Source organism: Pongo abelii, chromosome 16 (assembly GCF_028885655.2).
Source record: "Pongo abelii isolate AG06213 chromosome 16, NHGRI_mPonAbe1-v2.0_pri, whole genome shotgun sequence".
Taxonomy (NCBI): domain Eukaryota; kingdom Metazoa; phylum Chordata; class Mammalia; order Primates; family Hominidae; genus Pongo; species Pongo abelii.
The window spans coordinates 58,934,849-58,960,829 of record NC_072001.2 but is presented as its reverse complement, the minus strand read 5'-3'; the positions used below and the strand labels follow the sequence as shown (position 1 = coordinate 58,960,829).

The 25,981-nt window shown below is 37.1% G+C and overlaps 1 protein-coding gene across 3 annotated transcripts in view; it reads left to right on the top strand.

Moving 5' to 3' along the window:
- The window catches only part of NEDD4 (NEDD4 E3 ubiquitin protein ligase), a 165,615-nt gene that overhangs the window by 60,333 nt on the left and 79,301 nt on the right, over window positions 1-25,981 (top strand). Inside the window, exons 1-2 of one of the 3 annotated variants that reach the window (XM_024232666.3) lie at window positions 94-112; window positions 10,111-10,164. Coding sequence is in view for 2 of the 3 variants with exons in the window: in XM_024232664.3 (XP_024088432.1) it covers window positions 18,027-19,574 (1,548 nt within the window). In the remaining variant the exon portion in view is untranslated. Of the gene's footprint in view, window positions 1-93; window positions 113-10,110; window positions 10,165-14,776; window positions 19,575-25,981 lie in introns of those variants that run through there. The other 2 variants (XM_024232665.3, XM_024232664.3) reach the window with 2 other exon arrangements.

Here is a 25,981-nt window from a genome sequence, read left to right as displayed (position 1 = left end):
AATAAAATAAAATTTTAATAATAAAATTTCTTATATGCTGGTATTTTTAGAAAATAATTCTGGAAGGACCTAAGAAGCTATTTACTGTATTTGCTCTGGGGGTGGGACAAAGGTAAGACAGAGATTTATAATTTACTATATATCCTTTTTTACTGTTTGGGTTTTTTCTGCGTGGCCATATATCTACAGTTTATTTTTATATTTGTTGATTAGAGATAACTATTTGCATAAAGAAATAAAGTGGAAAGACATAAAACATTTAAATTAAAATGCCGGAATACTTTCTATTCATATATTGTTTTATGCTTATGAAAATACTTGTCTAATTCATTTAACTTTTTACACTTTTTACAGTGTTCTTAAAATATATGCACAGAAAACTTGTGCACCAATGTTCGTAGCAGCATTATTCATAATAGTCAAAAATTAGAAACAGCACAAATGTCCATCAACTGATAACAAAATGGGATATACACATATAATGAAATATCATTCATCAATAAAAAGGAATGAAGTATTGATACAAGTTACAACTTGGATGAACCTTGAAATCATTATACTAAGTGAAAGAAGCTATATTAGCCCATTCTCACACTGCTCATAAGATATGCCTGAGACTGGGTAATTTTTTTTTTGATTATCATTATTATTATTATTTTGAGACAGAGTTTCACTCTTGTTGCCCAGGCTGGAGTGCAGTGGCGCAATTTCAGCTCACTGCAACCTCCGCCTCCTGGGTTCAAGCAATTCTCCTGTCTCAGCCTCCCAAGTAGCTGGGATTACAGGCATGTGCCACCACACCCAGCTAATTTTGTATTTTTAGTAGAGATGGGGTTTCACCATCTTGGCCAGAATGGTCTCGAACTCCTGACCTCAGGTGATCTGCCCACCTCGGCCTCCCAAAGTGCTGGGATTACAGGTGTGACCCACTGCCTCCAGCCAGGACTGTGTAATGTATAAAGGAAAAAGTTTTAATTGACTCACAGTTTAGCATGGCTGGGAAGGCCTCAGAAAACTTACAATCATGGTAGAAGGGGAAGCAAACATATCCCTCTTCACATGGCAGCAGCAAGTAGAAGTGTCAAGAAAAAGGTGGAAAACCCCTTACAAAGCCATCAGATTTTTTTTTTATGCTTTAAGTTCTAGGGTACATGTGCACAGCATGCAGGTTTGTTACATATGTATACATGTGCCATGTTGGTGCGCTGCACCCATTAACTCGTCATTTACATTAGGTATATCTCCTAATGCTATCCCTCCCCCCTCCCCCCACCCCACAACAGGCCCCAGTGTGTGATGTTCCCCTTCCTGTGTCCAAGTGTTCTCATTATTCAATTCCCACCTGTGAGTGAGAACAGGCGGTGTTGGGTTTTCTGTGCCTGCGATAGTTTGCTCAGAATGATGGTTTCTAGCTTCATCCATGTCCCTACAAAGGACATTAACTCATCCTTTTTTATGGATGCATAGTATTCCATGGTGTATGTCTGCCACATTTTCTTAATCCAATCTATCATTGATGGACATTTGGGTTGGTTCCAAGTCTTTGCTATTGTGAATAGTGCTGCAATAAACATACGTGTGCATATGTCTTTATAGCAGCATGATTTATAATCCTTTGGGTATATACCCAGTCATGGGATGGCTGGGTCAAATGGTATTTCCAGTTCAAAATCCTTGAGGAATCGCCACACTGTCTTCCACAATGGTTGAACTAGTTTACAGTCCCACCAACAGTGTAAAAGTGTTCCTATTTCTCCACATCCTCTCCAGCACCTGTTGTTTCCTGACTTTTTAATGATTGCCATTCTAACTGGTGTGAGATGGTATCTCATTGTGGTTTTGATTTGCATTTATGCAAATTCTCTGATGGCCAGTGATGATGAGCATCTTTTCATGTGTCTGTTGGCTGCACATATGTCTTCTTTTGAGAAATGTCTGTGCATATCCTTTGCCCACTTTTTGATGGAGTTGTTTGATTTTTTTTCTTGTAAATTTGTTTAAGTTCTTTGTAGATTTTGGATATTAGTCCTTTGTCAGATGGGTAGATTGTAAAAATTTTCTCCCATTCTGTAGGTTGCCTGTTGACTCTGATGGTAGTTTCTTTTGCTGTGCAGAAACTCTTTAGTTTAATTAGATCCCATTTGTCAATTTTGGCTTTTGTTGCCATTGTTTTTGGTGTTTTAGTCATGAAGTCCTTGCCCATGCCTATGGCCTGAATGGTATTGCCTAGGTTTTCTTCTAGGGTTCTTATGGTTTCAGGTCTAACATTTAGGTCTTTCATCCATCTTGAATTAATTTTTGTATAAGGTGTAAGGAAGGGATCCAGTTTCAGCTTTCTACCTATGGCTAGCCAGTTTTCCCAGCACCATTTATTAAATAGGGAATCCTTTCCCCGTTTCTTGTTTTTCTCAGGTTTGTCAAAATTCACATGGTTGTAGATGTGTGGTATTATTTCCGAGAGCTCTATTCTGTTCCATTGGTCTATATCTCTGTTTTGGTACCAGTACCATGCTGTTTTGAAGTCAGGTAGCGTGATGCCTCCAGCTTTGTTCTTTTGGCTTAGCATTGTCTTGGCAATGTGGGTAAAGCCATGAGATCTTATTAGAACTCACTATCACGAAAACAGCAGGAAGGTAACCGCCCCCATGATTCAATTACCTCCCACCAGGTCCCTCCCACTACACATAGGGAGTATGCGAACTATAATTCAAGATGAGATTTGGGTGGGGACACAGTCAAACCATATCAGAAACCAATGACAAAAGACCATATATTGTATGATTCCACTTACATGAAATGTCCAGAATAGGCAAATCTATGGAGACAGAAAGTAGATTAGTGGTTTCCTGGGAAGGTTGAGGGAAAATGGGGAGTATCTGTTAAAAGACACAAGGTTTCATTTTGTAATGCTAAAAATGTTCTAAAATTGTGGTGATGGTTGCACATTCTCTGAATATATTAAAAACCATTGAATTGTATACTTCAAAGGGATGAGTGTATGCTATGTGAATTATAGCTAGTAAAGCTATTTTAAAGATGTACCTGTATTGTTTGTTCCCACAACCACTGGCAGAATTTTCAGGAATATTGCTTCAGTTTCTTTATGAACACAATAGAATCATATACTTCTCAACACCTTTGTTCTTTCTGGAAAATTGGATACTTTTTTGGCAACTTTTTTCCTCTGTTGTTTTATGCATTTATAGACTAACATAGTTATCCTTTTTTTCAATAAGGCTGTCACTGATATTTTTATTTTTTTTCTGCTTTTGCCTTTCCTTAAAATATCATCTTATAAACTCTGTTTTTTGTGAGCATAGTTTTACTTCTATCTTCAATAAACTTAAAAAATCTTGTGAAAGAATTTGCATATAGTTTTAAAATGAGATAGTATAAAAGGGCTTATAATGAAAAACAACAAATTCTGGTGCTCTGTCCTCCCTCCTATTCCTGCTACCCACTTTTTAACTGTTTCTGTTTGTTACTCTGATCATATTTCCCGTATTATTAAAAAGCTCATGCATGCATGTTCCAAGTTGATTTCCAACTGCGATAAATGAATAAATAGCCAACTTATGTTTGGCCATTCATAGGATTCTTGGGTGAACATAAATTTGAAGACATTGCTTTATCATCTTTTACAATTGTATTTTGTATTCCTGTTGAAAGATATACTTGTTCCTTTTTTCTCCCTCTTTCCTTCTCTTTCTCTGAAAAATTTTAATAATTATCTTTACGCCATTGTTTTAAAATTTCACAGTGATATGCCTTGTATGTACAGTTTTTAAAATCCATTGTGTTTGGCCTTTGGTAAGTGGATTAGTCCATTCTGATGCTGCTAGTAAAGACGTACCCAAGACTGGATAATTTTTAAAGGAAAGAGGTTTAACGGACTCACAGTTCCACATGGCTGGGGAGGCCTCACAATCATGGCAGAAGGCAAAGGAGAAGCAAAGGCATATCATACATGGTAACAGGCAAGAGAGTGTGTGCAGGGAAACTCCCATTTTTAAAACCATCAGATCTCCTGAGACTTATTCATTACCAGGAGAACAGTATGGGGGAAACCACCCCCGTGATTCAATTATCTCCACCTGGCCCTGCTGTTGACACATGCGGATTATTACAATTCAGGTGAGATTTGGGTAGGGACACAGTCAAACCATATCAGTAAGCATTTCGGTCTAATGAATACTGTTTCTCTTCAACTCTGGAAATTGTGTGAATAATTTCTATAATAATTTTCTTCCCTCTGTTTGTATTATCATTTGGGGATTCCAACTAGTTGAATGGAAGGTCACCTAGAGTGATTTTCTGTTCTTCTCAATCAGAATTCCTCATCTGAACCACAGACTCAGAAAATGGTTTGAGTAACTTTTTTCTCACATCTTCCAAGGCTGGTCTTAACCAGTACCATTCTAGATACATGAGAGAAATTAATAGATAACATACAGTGATTGTCTAGAACAAGGGTCAGTGAACTTTTTCTTAAAGGGACAGATAGTAAATATTTTCAGTGTTGTAGGTTGGGAGGCAAAATCAAGGCTATGGTGTAGGTATTTATATACCTATCTGAAATGTAACCATTTAAAAATATAAAAAATATTCTTATCTTGTGAGCCATTGAATTAAAAAGTAGGTGGCTGGCTGGATTTAGCACACAAGTCATAATTTGCCCAGCCTCTTTTTTAGGGCATTAGGAGTTAATTCTTTCACTGAATCTGTTCAGAAAATCCTCTTTTTTATTTTCGCTCATTTCCCTTCAACTTAGCTTTTTATTTTACCTTTGGGGAGATTTCCACAAATTTTTCTTAAAGCACTTCTATTTTAATTCAACAGTCGTTTTTCATTCCAGCACTTTTTTGTTTTCCAGTTCCCTTTTTTAGTATCTTGTTTTCGTTTTATGGATGCAAGACATTCCTAAATGTTTCTAAGGATACTCCTTATAGTTTTTAAAACTCTTTTCTTTTGTTTCCTAAATTATCTCTTTTTCCTTTGAGGACAGTTTTTCTAATTTGTACGTTCGTGATCTCTGGTAATCTATCATACTTAACAGTGATAAAATAGAAAAATCATCTGTTGTTTCTCTAGGTAAAATGCATAAACATTTAACAATTATATGTTACATTTTTAGTTACCATTTATATTTTATATATTAAAACTGATGCTTACAGGAACAGAAAACCAACCACCACATGTTCTCACTTATAAGTGGAAGTTAAACATGAGTACACATGGATACAAAGAAGGGAACAGTAGATACCGCGGCCTGCTTGAGGGTAGAGGACAGGAGGAGGGTGAGGATAGAAAAGCTACCTGTTGGGTACTATGCTTATTACCTGGAATGAAATAATATGTACAAAAAACCCCCATAACACACAGTTTATCTATAGAACCAACTTGTACGTGTACTCCCAAAACTAAAATAATTTTTTTAAAAAAGGAAAAAAATCTGATGCTTTTATTTTCATTAAATCTCCTCCTGAAATCAGACATAAAGGGAAAATCTCTAATAAGAGGGTGTGTGTGCGTGCGTGCTCGTGCATGTGTGTACATGTACCATCCGGAGGCTAAGGGGGTATTTGAGACATTCTTTCATTAGGGCAGTTGCCCCTGTTGCTTTGACACTCTGTTCTTTCGGTGGTTTTCAGCTTCCTCTGCCCTCCATCATCATTTCCGTCCCCGCTTCATCTGTCTGCTAGGTAACTGTTGAAATTGCTCAGCTGCTGATGGCCCTCTTATCTTCTTTGCTGTAATGGTTTTATATCTTTTACAAACTATTACCTACAATTTAAATAGAATCTCCCAAGAGAGAAGATAGCTGTTTATGTTGATGTTTTAATTAGTATTTTTAATTAGTATTCTCACTACACATTTTAAACTATATTTTTGCATTTATTATGTGCTTCTGAAATACAAAAAGCAACATGAATAAGTCATTTGTGGTGTTTATAACTCAGTAGGGAGATATCACACATATGCCAAATTAACTTTAATAAAAGGAAAAAATGTAGTAAATCTGATCAACTACTTTGAAAGCAGAGGAGTAGTAGTGAATGGGGAGGTCAGGCTCTAGGGAGAGGTTGGCATTTGAGCTGGGCTTGAATGATGAGCACAATGTAGACATGTAGAGTGGAGAAGGTGTTGCAAGTGGATAGACCTTAACATGCACAGAAGTACAAATCAGAAAATGCAAGAAGCAATTAGTAGTGAGTTTCCAGTGTGATTACAATATAGGGTAGATGTATATTTGGTTGGGCAAGGGGACATTTGTAGGACACAAGGCCAGAAAGGCAAATTGGACTCAGATCCTGAAGGACCATTCCATACGCAGGCATTTGGATTTTGTTATTTAGACCATTGGGGACAACTTTTAAGTAGGGTGTAAAGATGGCCTAAATGTCTTCTAGGTAAGTCACTCTGATTACAGTAGGAAAGATAGATTAAAAAGATAAGATAGGCCAGGCGTGATGGCTCACGCCTGTAATCCCAGCACTTTGGGAGGCCGAGGTGGGTGGATCACCTGAGGTCAGGAGTTCGAGACCAGCCTGGCCAACATGGTGAAACCCTGTCTCTACTAAAAAAAAATACAAAAATTAGCCAGGCCTGGTGGCATGCCCCTGTAGTCCCAGCTACTTGGGAGGTCGAGGCAGGAAAATCGCTTGAACCTAGGAGACAGAGGTTGCAGTGAGTTGGGATTGCACCACTGTACTCCAGCCAGGGTGACAGAGTGAGGAGGGAAAAAAAAAGATAGTTGAGGTAGTAACTCCTGTTACGAGCTATTAATTACAGTCTGAACCAGGACAGCAGATTAGTTTCTTAGCAATATTCATTAAACATCTGCAGTGTCTGCTAGATATTTTGATAGACATTGATACTTTGGAGATTTTTCCTCAAAATGGTTTCTATAGCCCTGTCTCCCTCCCTACTCCCACTGGGGCCATCCTGAGCAAAGCTCTGCTGACTCCCTGCCTGAGTTACTAGGGCTCCAGCTCCTGTAGACACCAGGGTCTCTCTCCAGTCCAGTTCATTTTATGCACCACTGACAAAATAATCTTCAGAAATGACCTAAATTATGTCATTTCTCCTTTTAAAACTGCTTTGGTCTCCCTACCAATCAAGTCTTAACTCTTCTTCTGGATGTCAGTGTCTCCACCCTGGCCCCACCCTAACTAACCAAACTTTTCTTGCCAGTGTCTAATGCAAAAATATTCTTGTGAGGCCATGACAGGAGGATCACTTGAGCCCAGGAGTTCAAGATCAGCCTAGGCAACACAGTGAGACCTTGTCTCTAGAAAAATGTTTAAAAAATTAGCCGAGCATGGTAGTGCATGCCTGTAGACCCTCAGGAGGCTGAGGTGGGAGGATTGCTTGAGCCTGGTTGCACTGAGCTGTGATCGCGCCACTGCACTCCAGCTTGGGTGACAGAGTGAGACTCTATCTCAAAAAAAAAGAATCTTGTCAGTCTTTGTCAGTCTCATTTCCTTAGAGCATGCTCATTCTGCCCCCATGCCTTCTTTTCTCATGTGACCTTGCTGTGCATGTTCTCTATACCTTCTCATTTAAATTCTTCCCATCTTTCAAGTCTTAGCTCAGTTACATCTCCTCAAAAGTTCTTCTACATCCTCTTTGAAAAAAAATCGTCTTACACTGTTTTTCTTTTTCTTTCTTTTTTTTTTTTTTTTGAGACGTAGTCTCACTCTGTTGCCCACGCTGGACAGTGCGGTGGCACGATCTTGGTTCACTGCAACCTCTGTCCCCCAGGTTCAAGCGATTCTCCTGCCTCAGCCTCCCAACTAGCTGGGATTACAGGTGCCTGCTGCCACGCCCAGCTAACTTTTGTATTTTTAGTAGAGACAGGGTTTCACCCTGTTGGCCAGGCTGGTTTCAGACTCCTGAACTCAAGTGATCTGCCTGCCTTGGCCTCCTTAAGTGCTGGGATTACAGGCGTGAGCCACCATGCCCAACCTTTTTTTGGTGGGGGTGGTGGAGGGGAGGGGACAGGTTTGCACTCTGTTATCTAGGCTGGAGTGCAGTGGCACGATCTCGGCTCACTGCAACCTCCGCCTCCCAGGTTCAAACGATTCTCGTGCCTCAGCCTCCTGAGTAGCTGGGACTATAGGCGCGTGCCATGACGCCCAGCTAATTTTTGTTATTTTTGTAGAGATGGTCTCTCTATGATGCCCAGGCTGGTCTCCAACTCCTGGGCTCAAGTGATCCTCCCGCCTCAGCCTGGGAGTACTGGGATGACAAGTGTGAACCAGCACATCCGGCCGTCTTAACACTATTTTTCCATCCCCACGTTGTGTAGCCTTATGTTTGGCATGTCTATCCTCAGTTACTCCATGGTCACAATATGGCTGCAGGAGTGCCAGCTATCCTAACCACATTTCAGACAGGAAAGATAAATGCAAGGGGCAAAAGGGACATCTCTCCCAGCTGAGTCAGCCACCTCTGAAAAGCTCTCCCGAGGAGTGACTGGCACTAGGTTGGCTTCATTGGTTGCCCCTAGGAACAAGGGATACATTTGTAGATAGACATATTCAGGGTCTCCATGTTAAACAATTCCATAGGACACCATTCACAAAAAAACAATATATAGAATAGAACAGAGTATTCAATATCTTTATCTGGTTTTGATACATATACAGTATGTATATGTATTTTTACATACTGTATATGTATGTGTATTTTACATACTGTATATGTATATGATACGTATGTATATGTATTTTTACATATACATACTGTATGATACAGTATGTATATGTAAAAAGTTATCAAGCTGTATAGTTAAGATTAGTATACTTTTTTCTTCCTCATCCCAACGTTAGTATACTTTATACTTCGCTGAATATGTGTTGTACTTCAGTTTTCAAAAATTAATGGTTTCCTCAAGAGGTGTGCAGTGTGGTCAGCCTGGGAACGTGGCTGTAGGTAAAACTAGGATTATGTTTTCAGAGGGAAAGGAGACACTGAGTTAGGTTTCTAGATATCTTTGTCACAAGCATAGGACTTTTTTCTATCAATACTTTTGACATGTACACCAATGTTTTAAGATATCATAGTGTTCAATATAATATATGTATTGTAGGTGAAAAATAAACATAAACGTGAATATGTTTTGTTCATTTTAAACTCTGGTACAAAAAAAGTTTTAAAGATTGCCTTTCAGTTTGATGTTACATAGATTTTTATTTTGATATCGAAACATTCCTACAAGAATGAAAGCATTGGCTTTGAAAAATAAAATATTGCTTGTAATTTTTATTCATGTGCTACAAAATTTAAACCTTAAGTGAAAACGCAGTGTATACATTTGACTGCTATGTATGTTATATAGTAAAAGCAACATGTAATTTTATTAAATCAATAATAAAAAGATTCACAACACTAGTTTCTGAAAAATAAATGTCCACTTTGGGTGGCTCTAAACTGATAAATAAAAAGCAAGTAAATAAAACTGATCATAAGATGTCAAAATCTAGTCTGTATTTATAAGCGTTTGCAAACATTTAAGTAATCTTTTGAAATTTTCTTTTACTTCCTTTCTTTCTGTTAGAAAAATCTGAAAAATAAACAACCAGATTCACTTTGTTGTTTTTGTGAAACTACTAGAAAATGAGTGACACATGACTAGTCTGCTCTTATTTCATGTAATTTAAAAATGCATTCCAAATAATCGGAATTAGCAAATGGCAACATCTTTTTGTTTGTTTGTTTTGTTTTGTTTTTCTTGAGATGGAGTCTCTCTATGTCGCCCAGGCTGGAGTGCAATGGCACAACCTTGGCTCACTACAATTGCCACCTCCCAGGTTGAAGCGATTCTCCTGCCTCAGCATCCCAAGTAGCTGGGATTACAGGCACATGCCACCATACCTGGCTCATTTTTGTATTTTTAGTAGAGACGAGGTTTCACCATGTTGGCCAGGCTGGTCTCAAAGTCCTGACATCAGGCGATCCACCCACCTCGGCCTCCCAAAGTGCTGGGACTACAGGCATGAGCCACCACGCCCGACCAAATGGCAGCATCTTTAAGCATTTATTTCTGAGTATCCATGGGTTGATGTTTATTTGTTTTTAAATAAAGATTGTGTTTTTCTTACTTAGGTTCATCCTCAGCAGCACCGGCTTCTTTTTGAAGTGTTTGACGAAAACCGATTGGTAAGTTATATAGTGCTTGTGTGAAATATGAAGTAAGGGTACGTTTCAATAGAGCAGCCGGGGAAGTGGGTAAGCAATCTGGGATTTGAGAGATGGCTTGGGGTTGGTTATGGAGACTCTGGGCAAAATGGTGAGGGAGATAGAATTTGTTTTCTTCCTCCTGGTCCTACTCACTCCCTTTCCATTCTCCTCCCAAGCACCTCTTCTGATTGCCAACATATTATAAGGTCTTACTCAAGACCTCTTGTGACAGGAGAGGACAGAAAACCAACCTCTTTGTCTTGCCTTCCCTCTCACTCGCCCATGACCCCTGGTTCCTACCCCGTGGCTCTGGGAATCCTCCCCCAGGATATCCTTCAGTTGCACCTCCTCACTACAGTGGCCTTTCTTAGGGTTACCTGTATCCAATGGACATCCTATCCACTCTCTCATCCCCACTGTTCTACAGAGGAAATCTGTCCTTTTTACACTGTTAAGGAATAAGCAAATAAAGTCTTCTCAAGGATGGCCAGCTCTTACAGAAGCAAAAAGCAAAGTTAAACCTGATGTTCTTTTTGTAAAATGATTGTTCTGATTTCTGAATTCCTAAAGACTCTCTTAAAGTCCTATCCTTTTCCTAATTTTGTCTTTGAGGATCCAATCTCAAACCCTCTTCTTAGCGTCTTACATCTATATTTTAAACCTGTAAGATTTGAACAGGTAAGTATAGAAACAGTGTTATGTGTGCAAAGCTTATCAGTTACAGCACCAGAAAAATTAAAGTTTTGTTCATTTTTTAGCTAACAGAGAAACTAGCTTTTTTAAAACAAAGTCTGTTTTTAGTGTTAAACTACATTCATGGTTTTTTGCCCTCAAGAAATGGTAATTATACTAGCAACTAAAGATATTGCCAATGAAATATTTAATAAACATCATACTAAGCAAAAGTACATTATTGCTGCCAAAGAAGACTATCACTGACTGGCAATATATATATATATAGTTTTTTTTTTGAGATGGAGTCTCGCTTTGTCGCAAGGTGGGAGCACAGTGGTGCAGTCTCAGCTCACTGCAACCTCCGCCTCCAGGGTTTATGCAGTTCCCCTGCCTCAGCCTCCCTAGTAGCTGGGACCACAGGCGCTCACCACCACACCTGGCTAATTTTTGTGAATTTTAGTAGAGATGGGGTTTCACCATGTTGTCCAGGATGGTCCTGATCTCCTGATCTCGTGATCCGCCTGCCTCTGACTCCCAAAGTGCTGGGATTACAGGCATGAGCCGCCATGCCCAGCCTGGCAATCTAATTTTTAAGGCTAAGTGACAGATGTTGCTGATTTGATTATCAAATATGGTTAGTTACAGAGCTATTTGTTTTCTGTCTGTGTTTTTGCTTTTTGAAAAGAATATAAAATGTTTTCCTTTTTTTCCCCTCTGTCTCTATAGATCTGTTTTCCTTTATTTATTATTATTATTTTTTGACAGAATCTCAGTCTGTTGCCTAGGCTGGAGTGCAGTGGCACAGTCTCAGCTCACTGCAACCTCTGCCTCCCAGGTTCAAGCTATTCTTCTGCCTCAGCCTTCCAAGTAGCTGGGATTACAGGCACCCGCCTCCTTGCCCAGCTTATTTTTGTATTTTTAGTAGAGATGGGGTTTTACCATGTTGGCCAGGCTGGTCCCTTCTAGATGGAAACAAATTAAACTTCATATTGGTGGAGTTTTTGTGTGTGTTTTGTTTTTAACTCATGAAATATACATACAAAAAAAGCCCACATAATATAAATATTTTAAATAATAAGACAAATATGTATACACATTACTCAGCTTAAGAATTAGAACATTACCAAAATCTTTGAAACCCTCCCTAGATCCCTCCTTAGTAGCATCTTCTTTTCTTCCTCCACAAGTAGTAGCCACTGTCCTCAATTTTGTATTTATCATTCTTTGCTTTTTAAAATACTTTTATCACATATATATGTGATATATATGTAATTGATATATATATCATATATATATCATATATTATATATCATATATATATGAGATATATATATCATATATATATCATATATTATATATCATATATATATGAGATATATATATCCCTAAAAAACACATTGTTGGCCGGGCATGGTTGCTTATGCCTGTAATCCCAGCACTTTGGGAGGCCGAGGCAGGTGGATCACCTGAGGTCAGGAGTTCAAGACCAGGCTGACCAACATGGTGAAACTCTGTCTCTAATAAAAATACAAAAATTAGTTAGACGTGATGGTGGGCACCTGTAGTCCCAGCTACTTGGGAGGCTGAGGTGGGAGACTTGCTCGAACCCAGGAGGTGGAGGTTGCAGTGAGCCAAGATCACACCATTGCACTCCAGCCTAGGTGACAAGAGCAAAACTCTGTCTCCAAAAAACAAAAACCTACCTTGTTTATTTTGCATATTTTTTAATTTATAAAAATAGTATATCTCTGTAGACATTCCTCTGATATGCTTTTTTGCTTAACATTATATTTGTGAGATCTGTGATTACACATTTCAATGATGCGTAATTTTCTATATTCTGAAAAATCATAATGCTATAATTTATGTGTTTAACCTCCTTAATAGATATTAGTGTTATTTCCAGTATTTTGCTCTTACCAATTGATAAACATTTTTATGTCTCCCTATGTACATGTCTGAGTCTATCTCTAAGAGATATGTTTTAGAATTGAATTGCTAGATCATGGTATTACTGTTATTTTTCCTGTTGCCACTGATACCGATGTGAATTCTGCCTGATCATTGGGTGTATTATTGGTGAACTATTTTATTTGCGTTATTTGCATGTTGTCCACAAGGAGGGACAGCTCACATTTGTGCTTTCCACCATGCTTAATTGTCTGGTCCATTTTGCCAGTAACTTTAGTATTGGCGTGACTCTTTCTTAATGGCCAGAATGGCTGTTTGTCAAACACTTATCAGTGAATTAACATTCCTTAAGTATTTATTGTGTATATAATACTATAAAGTGTGTCATGATAGGTTGGAAGAAAAAAATTATTGCCTTTGATATTAACAGTTGGATATTTATAGATGGATAAATATGACAAAATTTTTAAAACTTTTAACCAAATGAAAAAACAAATAACACATTAATCAAGATATTGTAATGCCTGTAATCCCAGCACTTTGGGAGGCTGAGGCGGGTGGATCAGGAGGTGTTCCTGAGGTTAGGTGAACACCTGAGGTCAGGAGTTTGACACCAGCCGGGCTAGCATGGTGAAACTGCGTCTCTACTAAAAATACAAAAATTAGCCAGGCCTGATGATGCGCACCTGTAGTCCTGGCTACTCTGGAGGCTGAGGCATAAGAATTGCTTGAGCCCAGGAGGTGGAGGTTGCCGTGAGCTGAGATCACACCACTGCATTCCAGCCTAGGCAACAGAGTGAGACTCCATCTCGGTGGGAAAAAGAAAAGTTATTATAGATCCCCACACTAAGGACTAAGAAATTCTATTATGATCCTGCCTTTCTTTGGGGGCATTAGCTTGTAACCCTAAACAAATTATTCAATCCTTCTAAAAATATCTTCTCACATTTAAAAAATGAGGACAACAATATTTGCCCTGCCTATCTCATACGCATATTGTGAGGATAAAATGAGACAGTGACTATGAAAATACTTGCAAAATTCTTTATCATGATACAAATATAAAGTGTCATTTAACATTCATGGACTTACACGTTTGTAGCTCTCTGATATGGTACATCTTGTGTTAGCTAAGATATACCATTTAGTATATCTACTGTGTTAGATGCTCTTCTGTGCATGGGAAATACAGCTTTTCTCAAGAAACTTGGTTTACCAGCAAAACAAAGAGCCAAAGATAATTAGAACATGGTGGTGTGTGTCATTCTAGTCTTCTGATTTGTTGCTAGTCTTAGCAGGTAAGGGAGGTATAGAGATGACCTGAGATGTTATAGAAACTATAGCCATTGGTGGAGTAACAGACCTGATTGTATAGCAACAAGTGACCTGTGTCATTATAAACGTCATTCCATCTTTATTCTGCTGAGGCACTCACAACTAAATTTAAAATGTACCATTTTCCTAGAAAATTATCTTTGAAAATGGAGGGTGAAGAACACAAGTATAATATTAAGCAGAAACAACTTTAGTCATCTGGAAAACGTTTGTAATATAAGTGATATTTGCTTTCAAGAAAGAGTAGGCTTATATCACTTTTTTCCAGCCAATTTTAAGACTTGAGGGTTATAAAATATTGTCGTTTCATTATGGTGATGGTGGTGGTAGTGGTGGCAATAATGACATAACATTTCAGAATGATGTGTCTTAAAAAAATTCTACCCACCAATGCAAAAGTTAGCACTGTGTCACCAGTCTAAGACATACACCTGTACACATTCAGCCACCGGTTTTAGGAGCCACCTATATTCTGGGTGGAGACCCTGTGCTTCTCACGTTTAGCAGTTGTATTAGTGAAGGTTCTCCAGAGAAATAGAAACAATAGATTGTGTATATATTTTATGTATTATTTATTTTTCATTTATTTTACATATGAAATTATGTATAATATATGAATATATATATTTCCACACAATATATATATAGTGAAGACTTCAATCTGAAATCTGCAGGGCAGGCCAGGAAGCTGAGAACTTAGGCAGGGATTCTACATTGTAGTCTTGAGGCAGAATTGCTGCTTCTTACAAAACCTGTGTTTGCTCTCAAAGCCCTCAACTGATTGGATGAGACCCACACACATTGTGGAGGGTAATGTGCTCTACTCAGAGTCTACTGATTTAAATGCTAATCATGTCTAAATGTCTTCATAGCAATGTCTATTCTGATAGTTTGACCAAACAAGTGGGTACCATAACCTATCGAAGTTGATACATACAATTAACCACCGCAGCTGACTTTGGCCTTCAAAGTTCAGTCAATGATTAAGATTACCCAGAGCCTATCCATACCATGTAGATAATCACATTATTTTCCATGTAGATGATCAGTAACCAACAGCTCTGAATGTGAGGTTCTTAGCTTCAATCCTAAGACATTATCTGTTTCATTCCAGAATATGAAATTCTATGTAGGATTTGCATGGATTCTTTCCAGATGAGGGCTGCCATGTCCCTCCAGTTCTACACTTAAGGTTAGGATTAACACTCCTGTTTTGGTATTTGCTGGACTGAGGGACTACAATTTATAGCAAGTTCCCCGATTTCCCATGTAACTGCTGTAATAGCAGTATAGATCCTATGCAATTTCAGACCTCAGCCAGCAGTGCAAACTGTTCAGCCTCCCTAGAATTTAAACTCAGACTAGAGTGCTAGGAAGTGCATGTGATTCTCTTACCTTACTTTTCCTTGGCTGAAACCTTCTCTGTAAATTTTTCAAACGTCATTCTTTCTTGTCCACCTGCAGTGCTTTTTGATATTTCTTTAAAAGTGGCAGCTGGATCAACTTCAACAACAACAAGAAAAATCCCGAAAGAAAGCATTAGGCATTCAGAGTGACTGTGATGACACAGCTTCTGAAGCTCAGGAGCATCAGAAGAAATGTGTAGTTATGGCCCATGCTCTCTGGAAAGTTAAAATCTAGTTAGGGGACATGGAACTGATGCCTATTTGTAGTGAAGCTTACCAAAGAGAAGACATTTATCTGGCCAAATACTTGGAGTTCATTATTTTATATGTTAATAATCAGAGGAGCTTTTCTTATTTCCTGGAAGTTTTAGGCCACAGGCATGAACAATTAGATCTCATTGATTAGCCTATTAGAAGGGATTCATTCTTTGAGTTATTAGACCCCACACTTAATCCCAGAAAGAACGCTGAAGTCATTTGAAGGCAGAGTAAAACAGGACTCCTCCTTATTTAAAAGAAAAAGACGTTAAGAGAATATTGACTGAAGTCTGTAAAATCATAAAGGAGGTAGTTTATACAAAAGCAAAAATAACATAATAATTGTATCACTAAGTTTCCAACTATTGTACGCGTTCAAAAACAGTGCTGTTTCATTCTAGTCAAATGAAATTCAATAAATTCCCATAATTTATTTTGTGTCTTAATTGATTAAAAATCTGTTTAGAAAATTCTGATCGAAAACAGATATATCTTAAGCAATTTTTTTAACAAAGTATGAGTATATGTTTTACATATTTGCTTTTACTTAGGAAAAAAAACTTACTTAGAAAAATACAAGTTGGGTGTAGTAGCATGTGGTATAAACAACGGAACTATTTTACCTTTTACTTTCCTATGAATGAGCCAGTATATATTTATTACTGGAGTTCCAGCTATAAAATTTAGGTAAGGGGTTTAAATATACCCTAGAGTATTATTTAAAAATAAATTTGTTTCTTTCAAATAGAATACCAACCTTGGTCTATGGCATTTGGGAGAGAAATTAAAATATTAAATTTTTATTGCCTAGTAAACTGAAAATAAAGGTTAAATAAATACAAAGCAGAAAAAATATATATACAAAATCACGACCTCTAAAAGGACAAACAGTCCACTGTTCTCTACTGTGGGAGCTTTATCAGCACTGAGTAATTCCACCTCTAGGGTAGGGCTAGCTCTCAAAAATGTAAACAAGTATGTACTTTGTTTATATAAAGAAATGTGCAGCTTGGTTTGTATTTCTTCATAGATATCAAACAGCTAAATGGATTGTTTCAAAGCACCAGCAGGGGCCAGCAAAGAGCTCTTAGAGTTTTTCAGAACAGAATTGGCATTGAGATATGTTTATTTGATGTGTTAAATCCTTTTTAGACTTCTTTACTTACCACAACACTCTCTTAAGTGAATGAATTGCAGAGACAGTGGAATAAAATATCCTGTGTGTTCAAACTATCTTGGGGTATAGTTTTTTTTTTCTAATCTGCATATATTTTTATTGGAATGTTTGCTTAGGCTATTTCTTGGCAGTTTTAATAGTCAAAGTATAAATGGCATCATTTAAAGACTGTTCTACTTGGCTGGAAAAGGCCTTAAAATTACAGGAGAAAATGCTTAGTGACAGCTTCTCTTAAACTTTTTTTCTCGAACCTATGCTTCAGTTTTGCAATGGTATTACTAGGTTAATTTTGTAGTTCTGTCCTTAAGCTTTCAGTTTTTATGTAACTAGCAGTTTGGAAGCTAAAATATGTATCTATTTGATGTAGTGCTAAAGTTTTAATTCATCGTAAAGTTTTGGTATTTCCAAATTTACCTAACTGTTTGAATTCACAAATTAAAAAAAAATTAGCAGTCCCTATATTAACTAACTTGACTAGATTCCTAGTATGGCTACTATTTGGAAATTCAATCTTTGATTTGATGCTTAATTACATGGGGTTTCGTTCCTACCAACTTCCTGTAATTCTATACCTATGGGTAAAAATATTAGTGGTCAAAGTCGGCTGGAGAAAGTATAGGCACTGCGATTCACACAGTTAAATGTTCATTTAGTAGAGCTGGGGTGAAAAAATACTGTTTCAACTTGAAATGTTAGAAGATTGTTGTTCTTGTGTTACTCATTCATGCAAATTGGAGAAGGTATAATTGAAACAAGGTTGGCTGTGTTTGAGTCAGTGTGCTGCAGCTGAGCTCAGCTTAAAGGTCGCTGGAAATCAAGTGCTTTGTAAGTGAAGGCATTTTGACTACAAGCAATTCAAGACATTTTGGAAACGTCAGTCTCTGGAATGGGTCGTCTTTTTCTTTCTGTGATATCTGGTATCTAATGTTTTACTTAGGATAAAGACTACTACTTAATAGCTCTTTTAGGCACCACAAATGATTTTTTCTTTTGATGCAGTGCAGCTGCTTCTAGCCTGTCTACGGACAGAGATCTTTGTTATGACTTTCAGCCCTTAACATGTTTGGAAATGAGAACAAATGGCACAAAGCTTACGATTGCACTTTGCAGCCAGAAGAAGCAATACTTACCCTTTGTCAGAAACCTCCGGAGATGACTTGGATAGCCATGTTCACATGTGCTTCAAAAGACCAACACGGATTTCAACGTCTAACGTTGTTCAAATGAAGCTGACTCCCAGACAGACTGCACTAGCTCCGTTAATAAAGGAAAACGTTCAGTTTCAAGAAAGATCATCTGTTCCCTCATCTGAAAATGTTAACAAAAAGAGCAGCTGTCTACAGATTTCACTACAGCCAACAAGGTACAGTGGATATCTTCAGTCTAGCAATGTCTTAGCTGATAGTGATGATGCTTCATTTACTTGTGTCTTAAACGATGGTATTTACAGCAGTGCTGTGGTCGATAATGAATTGAATGCTGTGAATGATGGTCACCTTGTAAGCAGTCCAGCCATTTGTAGTGGTAGCCTTAGTAACTTTTCAACCAGTGATAATGGGTCTTACAGCAGCAACGGTAGTGATTTTGGGTCATGTGCAAGTATCACAAGTGGAGGTTCATACACTAACAGTGTCATCAGTGACAGTAGTAGTTATACTTTTCCACCAAGTGATGATACTTTTTTGGGTGGAAACTTACCTTCTGACAGCACCTTCAATAGGAGTGTGCCAAACAGGAATACTACTCCATGTGAAATTTTTTCAAGAAGTACAAGTACAGATCCTTTTGTCCAGGATGACTTGGAACATGGATTAGAGATTATGAAATTGCCAGTGAGCGGGAACACAAAACTTCCACTAAAACGTTGCTCCTCCTTAGTCATTTTTCCTAGGAGTCCTTCAAATACCCCACCGACTTCTCCAACAAGTCCACGTACTCTTCTGAGCAAAGGATCCTATCAAACTTCACATCAGTTTATTATTTCTCCTAGTGAAATTGCACATAGTGAGGATGGCACTAGTGCTAAAGGATTTCTTTCAACAGCTGTCAATGGACTTCGGTTATCTAAAACATTTTGTACCCCCGGAGAAGTAAGAGACATACGGCCACTTCACAGGAAGGGCTCGTTACAGAAGAAAATTGTTCTTTTGAATAATACTCCCAGACAGACTGTCTATGAAGAATCATCTGAAGGATATTCTTGTGTTTCAGTGCATTTCAACCAACAAAAAGCAACTACATTAGACTGTGAAACAACAAATGGTGATTGTAAACCAGAAATGTCAGAAATTAAGCTTAATTCTGATTCAGAGTATATTAAGCTCATGCATAGGACATCTGCATGTTTGCCATCCTCCCAAAATGTAGATAGTCAAATAAATATCAATGGAGAATTGGAAAGACCACATTCACAGATGAACAAAAACCATGGTATTTTACAAAGAAGTATTTCATTGGGAGGAGCTTATCCAAATATTTCCTGTCTATCCAGCCTTAAGCACAATTGTTCTAAAGGGGGACCATCTCAGTTACTCATAAAGTTTGCATCTGGAAATGAAGGTAAAGTGGATAATTTATCAAGAGACAGCAACAGAGATTGCACAAATGAACTGTCTAATTCTTGCAAGGTAAGTTTCCTTTGGTCTTGGTAAATGTTAATTTATACGAAAATAACTTAATGAAATATTTGGAGAACATTTATTATAACCAAGCAGTTTTATATATTTTCCTGGTCCTTAGCTAGCAGTATTTTGTATTCATAAATTTTATATTTGTAAATCTGAAGAACTCTATGTATAGTTTTTTACTCTATTTGTTATTTTACCAATGTACAAAATATATATTTTTAAAAATCTTCCTAAGTGATTTAAGCTATAAAACTTTTCTACAACATAAAAACAAACTTTGAATAACAGTCTATTTCATAACATTTTATCTTGGTATATTTTTCCTTTAAATGGTATAGTATTCTATTGTGTAGCTCAATACTTTATTCCTATTTTCAAGTGATCATTTTGTTTTCTCCCCTTCTTAATCATTATGAAATAGAGTAAAATTTAGAACGCTTATCAAAATGTGAAGATCTTGTTATAAATTATCATAGAGAAACTATATCTCAAATACATGTGTTTATAAGATCATTCATAAAAACTATTATGCTGCATGTTTAAAGCAGAGGAAAAATAAATGGCATTTGTATTTGTATATACCCTTAACCACAGGAATTTTGTTTCCATCCTATTTTCCTTTAGCCACGAGTTAATACTACCTTCTAAAATGTAACCCACTCTTTCAACAATATTGAATTCTAAGTTTTAATATTTTTGAATTTGGTTTAAATTGCTAGGCATATCCCACAATTTTCTGTTTACCTTTTCATTTTTTTGACAATTCAGCTTTATTATATTAGTAATTTAACTCTTATGAATCTTAGCCAAAAGTTCTTTATGTAATTTGGCCTTTCCAAAGTATTTAAAATGGTTTGAACTGAAATAGATTTTTTAAATTTCTGTATTTGGAATGTTTTACCAGATTCCAGGAAATTTAAAAAATTTTCTAACTAAAGCAATTTTACATGACAGTACATCATAGTTTTGGGGGGAAAAAAACTTATCTGTGTTTTTGTAACATCCAATATGTTTATTAAAGATTGTTTTTTAAAAAAAACTTCTGGATAAGTAACTTTAGGTGAATAAAATAGTAATTGCTAGTTTATTTTCTCTCTTCTGAAATCTGGTAAATATAATAATTGTTACCAATGCCCAGATGTTAATGTAAGCCAGTACTTTACTAAGGATAAAAAAAGATCAGATTTCAAATTCTGATCTATATTTTAGAATTTTAAATTCCATTTAGGAAACTTTTCTAAAACCAGATTTTAGGAGATTATAATCTAATCAACTGTTTTCTTCCTAAAAGAAAGAAATGAAGTGGCACTGAGAAGAAACATTAATAGTATGCTAATTGAATTAATGTTACTTATACATTTATTTTACACTTAATGAAATAATCTGAAAGGAATAATTCATGTAGAAATATTTGTAGAAATACCTTAAAATAGTTTATTTTGTGGTAATAATTATAGTTTGTTGTGGATGCTTTTGAGAAGAGTATTTTAAATGTGTTTTTTAATGAAATGTGGATCAAATGCCTTTTGCATTATTAAAAATATCCATTGTTACTGGTTTTATTTATGCTTTGGTAAGCTAACTTAAATATTTTTTGTGACAATCAAATGTATAACTTTGTGCAGATTCTATCTTTTGGTAGATTATTGGATTATAAAATAATTCAGAAGTGTGCAGTTTGCTGGAGATTTAAATTGTCCCCCCCTTTTAATGTTTATTAGACTTCTCTTTATAAAAGCATTGTAAACCATATAGTGACAGTTAAATTTAATTTATGCTATATCTAAATAGATCTAATTGATAAATCAAAGGCTTGTTTTACGGAGAAGATTCTAGTGTTGTTTTTTCTAAATATAACAGTGGCAACAATAATGGGTTTTAGAAATAATCCTGTGTTTATCAATAATTATATATTAATCTAATTATAGTGGTATATTGTAACTCACTTATAAATAAACAGCTCCCAAAATATTTCCCATGACTCCAGTTAGTCTGGGTTAGTATTCTGATATGCTGAGTCTGGATTCACATTTAACAAGTTGATATTAGAGTAGCATTTAGTAATGTCAGCTATCTGTACTGAGCAGCCGTGAAATTAAATCACTGCTTTGGTCAGAGACCCTGGTTTCTAAAGCACTTGAGAGTCTACAAATTCTTTTCTTACATGTTTAGCTACCAGTCTCTAGCAGTATAAAATTGAGTTTCTAGCTTTCTATAATCAACAGCTCATTAATGACTGATTTTTTAAATCTAATGAGAACTTTTACCTGTATCTGGGACACTGTCTGTGTTCTGTGTTTACAACTTAGAGTGAAGATGAGACTTTGTAGTCTGTCTGCATAATAATGTTTATTTCAGGCATAGCAAACAACATAACAGTGACTGGCATATGTTTATTATATATGCCTTTTGAAATACAGTATTACTTTTGTAAAGGCTATATAATGACTTTTGATCTGAAAATAAATACTTGATATTTTAACAGTATGTGTAATATTTTGTCAGTTCAATCAAGAAGCAGGTTAAGGAGCTAAGGTACTACGTATACAGTTATAACAATGATTGCTATTCAGATTTCTAAATCTGTATAGTAGTTAGTTTTCTCTACTGTTATTTTATTTCCCTCATCTGTTGTTTTCTAAATCTCCTGTGTTAGGTTGTTAGGATGCTCAGAGATTTCAGTACCCTATTATTTAATGTGCATTAGCATTTTGCCCAAGCTTGAATGTCTTCCATTCTTTGCTTATATTCATATTTTTATTAGAATTATTTTTTACATTTTTTCTCTTTGTTATAAAAGTTTTTGTTCATTATATGTAACTTAATCCTAAATAGGTAAATTGCTTAAGCCTAGTATAGTAGAACTGTAATAAACTTACGTCTTAATTATTTCAAAGCCTTTAACACTAATCTCAAGATTATACATTTCAATATTTTCTTATTTTATTGTTCTTCCTAAAATAGATGTTTTAAATATATACTTACTTTAATGTTCCATTATTTTCCAGTCCCTATTTTACTAAATTTAGCAGAATATTTAGAGAGATTTGGTTAAATTTATTTTGAGCAGCACTTATATAAACCAATGTAATTTATAAATATTCTAAAATGTGATGCCACAATGTTAATGACTAGTTTTAGAAAGTTGGTGAAAAATGTATATTTGTACATGTGTATTTCTTAGAACTGAGGAATCGTTAATTTCAGACAGGTTCAGAATGCTGAATTGTTTGCTTGAAAATATTTTGTATTCTCTGTAGATGTGTCTCGTTTAATTCATCCAGTACACATTTGAGTGCCAGGCACTGTCCCAAGCACTGAGAATAAAAGATGAGTAAAATACAGTCTCTATTTAGGGGAGCTCCCATTCTAGTAATAGGGACATGCTTGTAAACATAAAAATTTTCAGTCTAATATGTGATGTGCTAAATAGAGGTGTGTATGAAAAAGTAGAAAGATGTGACATTATTTATCTGGAGAGAGGACCTGGTTGGTAGAGGAAGGTTTCTCAGAGGAGGTGACATTTGAACCGAGTCTTGATAGGTAAACTGGAGTTCATCCGGCAGAGAAATCAAAGAGATTCTAGGGCAGGGATTCCCCATCTCAGCATTATTATATTGGGCTGGACACTTTTGTAGTGGGGGCTATACTACTGTGCACTGTAGGATATTTAACAGCATCCCTGGCCTCCACCCACTAAATGCTAGTAACACCCCTTTCTCCCAGTGTGACAATCAAAAAGTGTCCCCAGACATTGCCAGATGTCCCCTAGAGGCAAAATTGTCCCCTGTTGAGAGTCACTGCTGTAGGTGGCAGCAGCAGCATATGCAAGGCTAGAAATGTGAAAGAATCTCACACTGTAAATAGTCCAGTGGGGCTCAAGCATAGGGTAGCCTGGGGATGTGGGAGGAGGTGATCTGCCAGAAGTGGGTCAGAGTCCGATTAGGCCTGGTGCTTCATGCTGAAGACAAAGAAGAGGGTCTTCTGCTGATAGTCAGTAGTTGGGCAATGGAGGTCTTTATTTGAGAGTGTGAAGTGCTCTCTTTAAGGTTTTTAGGAGATAATTTTTCATGGTTTCATGGATTATAAATGAATTAAAGTTTTCCTAAGTTGGATGACTGGGTTAACAGTGATGTTATGAACTAAAATGGAGAATTCAGGAGAGGGGCCAGATTGGGAGGGTGAAGAAGAAATCATGTATTAAGTTTATGTGCATCAGAGGCTGCCCTGGTAGTGCTGCTTTCAAGTAGGGCAGTTGGACATACAGGACCAAGGCTCAGGTGAGAAGTGAGAGTTGGAAATGTAGATTGGGAGTCAGGAGTATAGTCAAAGCCTCAGATAAGGATGAACACGTTAGGGAAGGTATACAGTGAGATGGGAAGGGAAGATAAATTATAATTCTGGGGACCACCAACTTTGGTGAGGTGGTAGAAGAGGGGATAAAGAGGAGACTAAGGAGGAACCACACAGAGGCCAAGAAAGCATGGAGGCGTGGAGAGAATGGAGGCGTGGAGAGCATGGAGGCGTGGAGAGCATGGAGGCGTGGAGAGCATGGAGGCGTGGAGGCATGGAGGCGTGGAGGCATGGAGGCATGGAGGCATGGGTGAAAGGTGAGGGAAGGAGGAAAGCAGACAGTACCACAGAGAACATAAGTATCCACTGGATGTGGCAGTTAGGAGGTCCGTTAGCAAGAGGAGGCTCAGGAGAATGCAGGGTTAAAAGTCAGATTGAAGAAAGAATCAAACAGGTAAGGAAGCAGGAACAGCCAGCATAGGTTGCTTGCTCGATGTCATAAAATAAGCATGAGATAGCATAGGCAAGGTATATATGTAGTGATTGTTATACAGAAGGCATATGTGAAGTGGGTATAAGATGTATAAGACAAACTCCCTCTCTACAGGGAGAGTACAGTCTCTTTTTCCTGGAGAAAAAAATAAAGGTTACAGTCTTCTGTTCTTTCACCTTGGAACTATAGAATAAGCAAGTATGATCAGTGAAAACTGAAATGGAAATTCAGCAATATCAAATGAAGGAAACAGAAAAGTACAAGTGAAAACTTGAAATCGCTTATAATATTCATACCTCATTTTGGACAGCATTAGTCTAACTTTCTCAGTCCCCTCTCTACCACCAAAAATAAGACAAAACAAAATAGAGCTTCCATGTAGAAAACAAGTCAAGGTTTTAAGGCCTATTCCCAGAAACTACCTGAAGAATAGGCAATTCTGTCTATGTTGCTGGCTTCTTCCAGGCTATGGAGCCTACCATGTGCTAGCTGTTGTGAGGCCTCACGCATTTGTATCCACTCTCCCTTTACATCACAGGTGACAGGGAAACAAGACAGACCAGGAGAAGCCAGGACAAGAGCCTTTGTAGGCTGAAGGGGCTTAGCAGAGTCTCTGGGTGAGGCCAGGCGATGTGTTGAGGTCAGGAAGCTGGTTAGCAGAAGGAGCAAATGAGTGCTGAGAAAGGGAACCAGTTGTCTTGTCAGCATACCTTGGAAATAATCCAAAGTATTGCTCACACGTCTGGTTCAGTATCCTCTGTTCCTTGTGTAAAATTGGAAGACTATGGTCAGATGAAGACAGATACTTAGAGATAAAAGAATTTCAAAACAAGAGATGAGCAGATCTGTCCCTGTTCAATGAGATGTTTTGGGAAGGACTCAACATGGGAGCAATTGTTGAAAAGCAATTTTACCCACACTAAGATTGAAGCGAACTGTTGGGATAGAACAAGAGCAGCAGACCTGAGGGCTTAGACGAGCAACCAGCTAGTGTGTATGTGCACCTTGTAGCTTGATTCATGGGTGAGTCACAACAAAGAACACCTTGAACAAGTAAGTAAATTCATGGCATTTCTAGTTAGGCTGGAGGATGTCTGTTGGGGGAGAAAGAGCGTAGGCCTTCTCTTGATTTAGAGGTATTATAAAACCATAACACTAGGAAACATTTTGATTACCTTAGTAGAAAAATACATTACCCAAGCAAGATATTGATGATATAGTAGACAATGTCTTTAAATTCAGTTATAACTAAACTTAGTTAAGTATAGTTATACCTGAAGTTAAGTACAGATATACCTAAAATAATATTATCCAGGATTGCTCCCTTTTATTTACTTTTTATCTCAATTTTTTTTTTATGATGAGGTCTCATTATGTTACACAAGCTGGATTTGAACTCCTGGGCTAAAGCAATCCTCTTGCCTCAGCTTCCTGTGTAGCTGGGACTACAGGTGCACTGCTATGTCCGACTCACAGGCTACCCTCTAATGCTTTATTAAGGAATTAGAGAATGGCTTATTAAGATGTCAGCTGGGCCAGTGATTTTTAAATTCTCATGTGCATGTAAATAACATGGCGATCTTATTAAAATGCAGATTCTGGTTCTGGTTCAGTAGGTCTC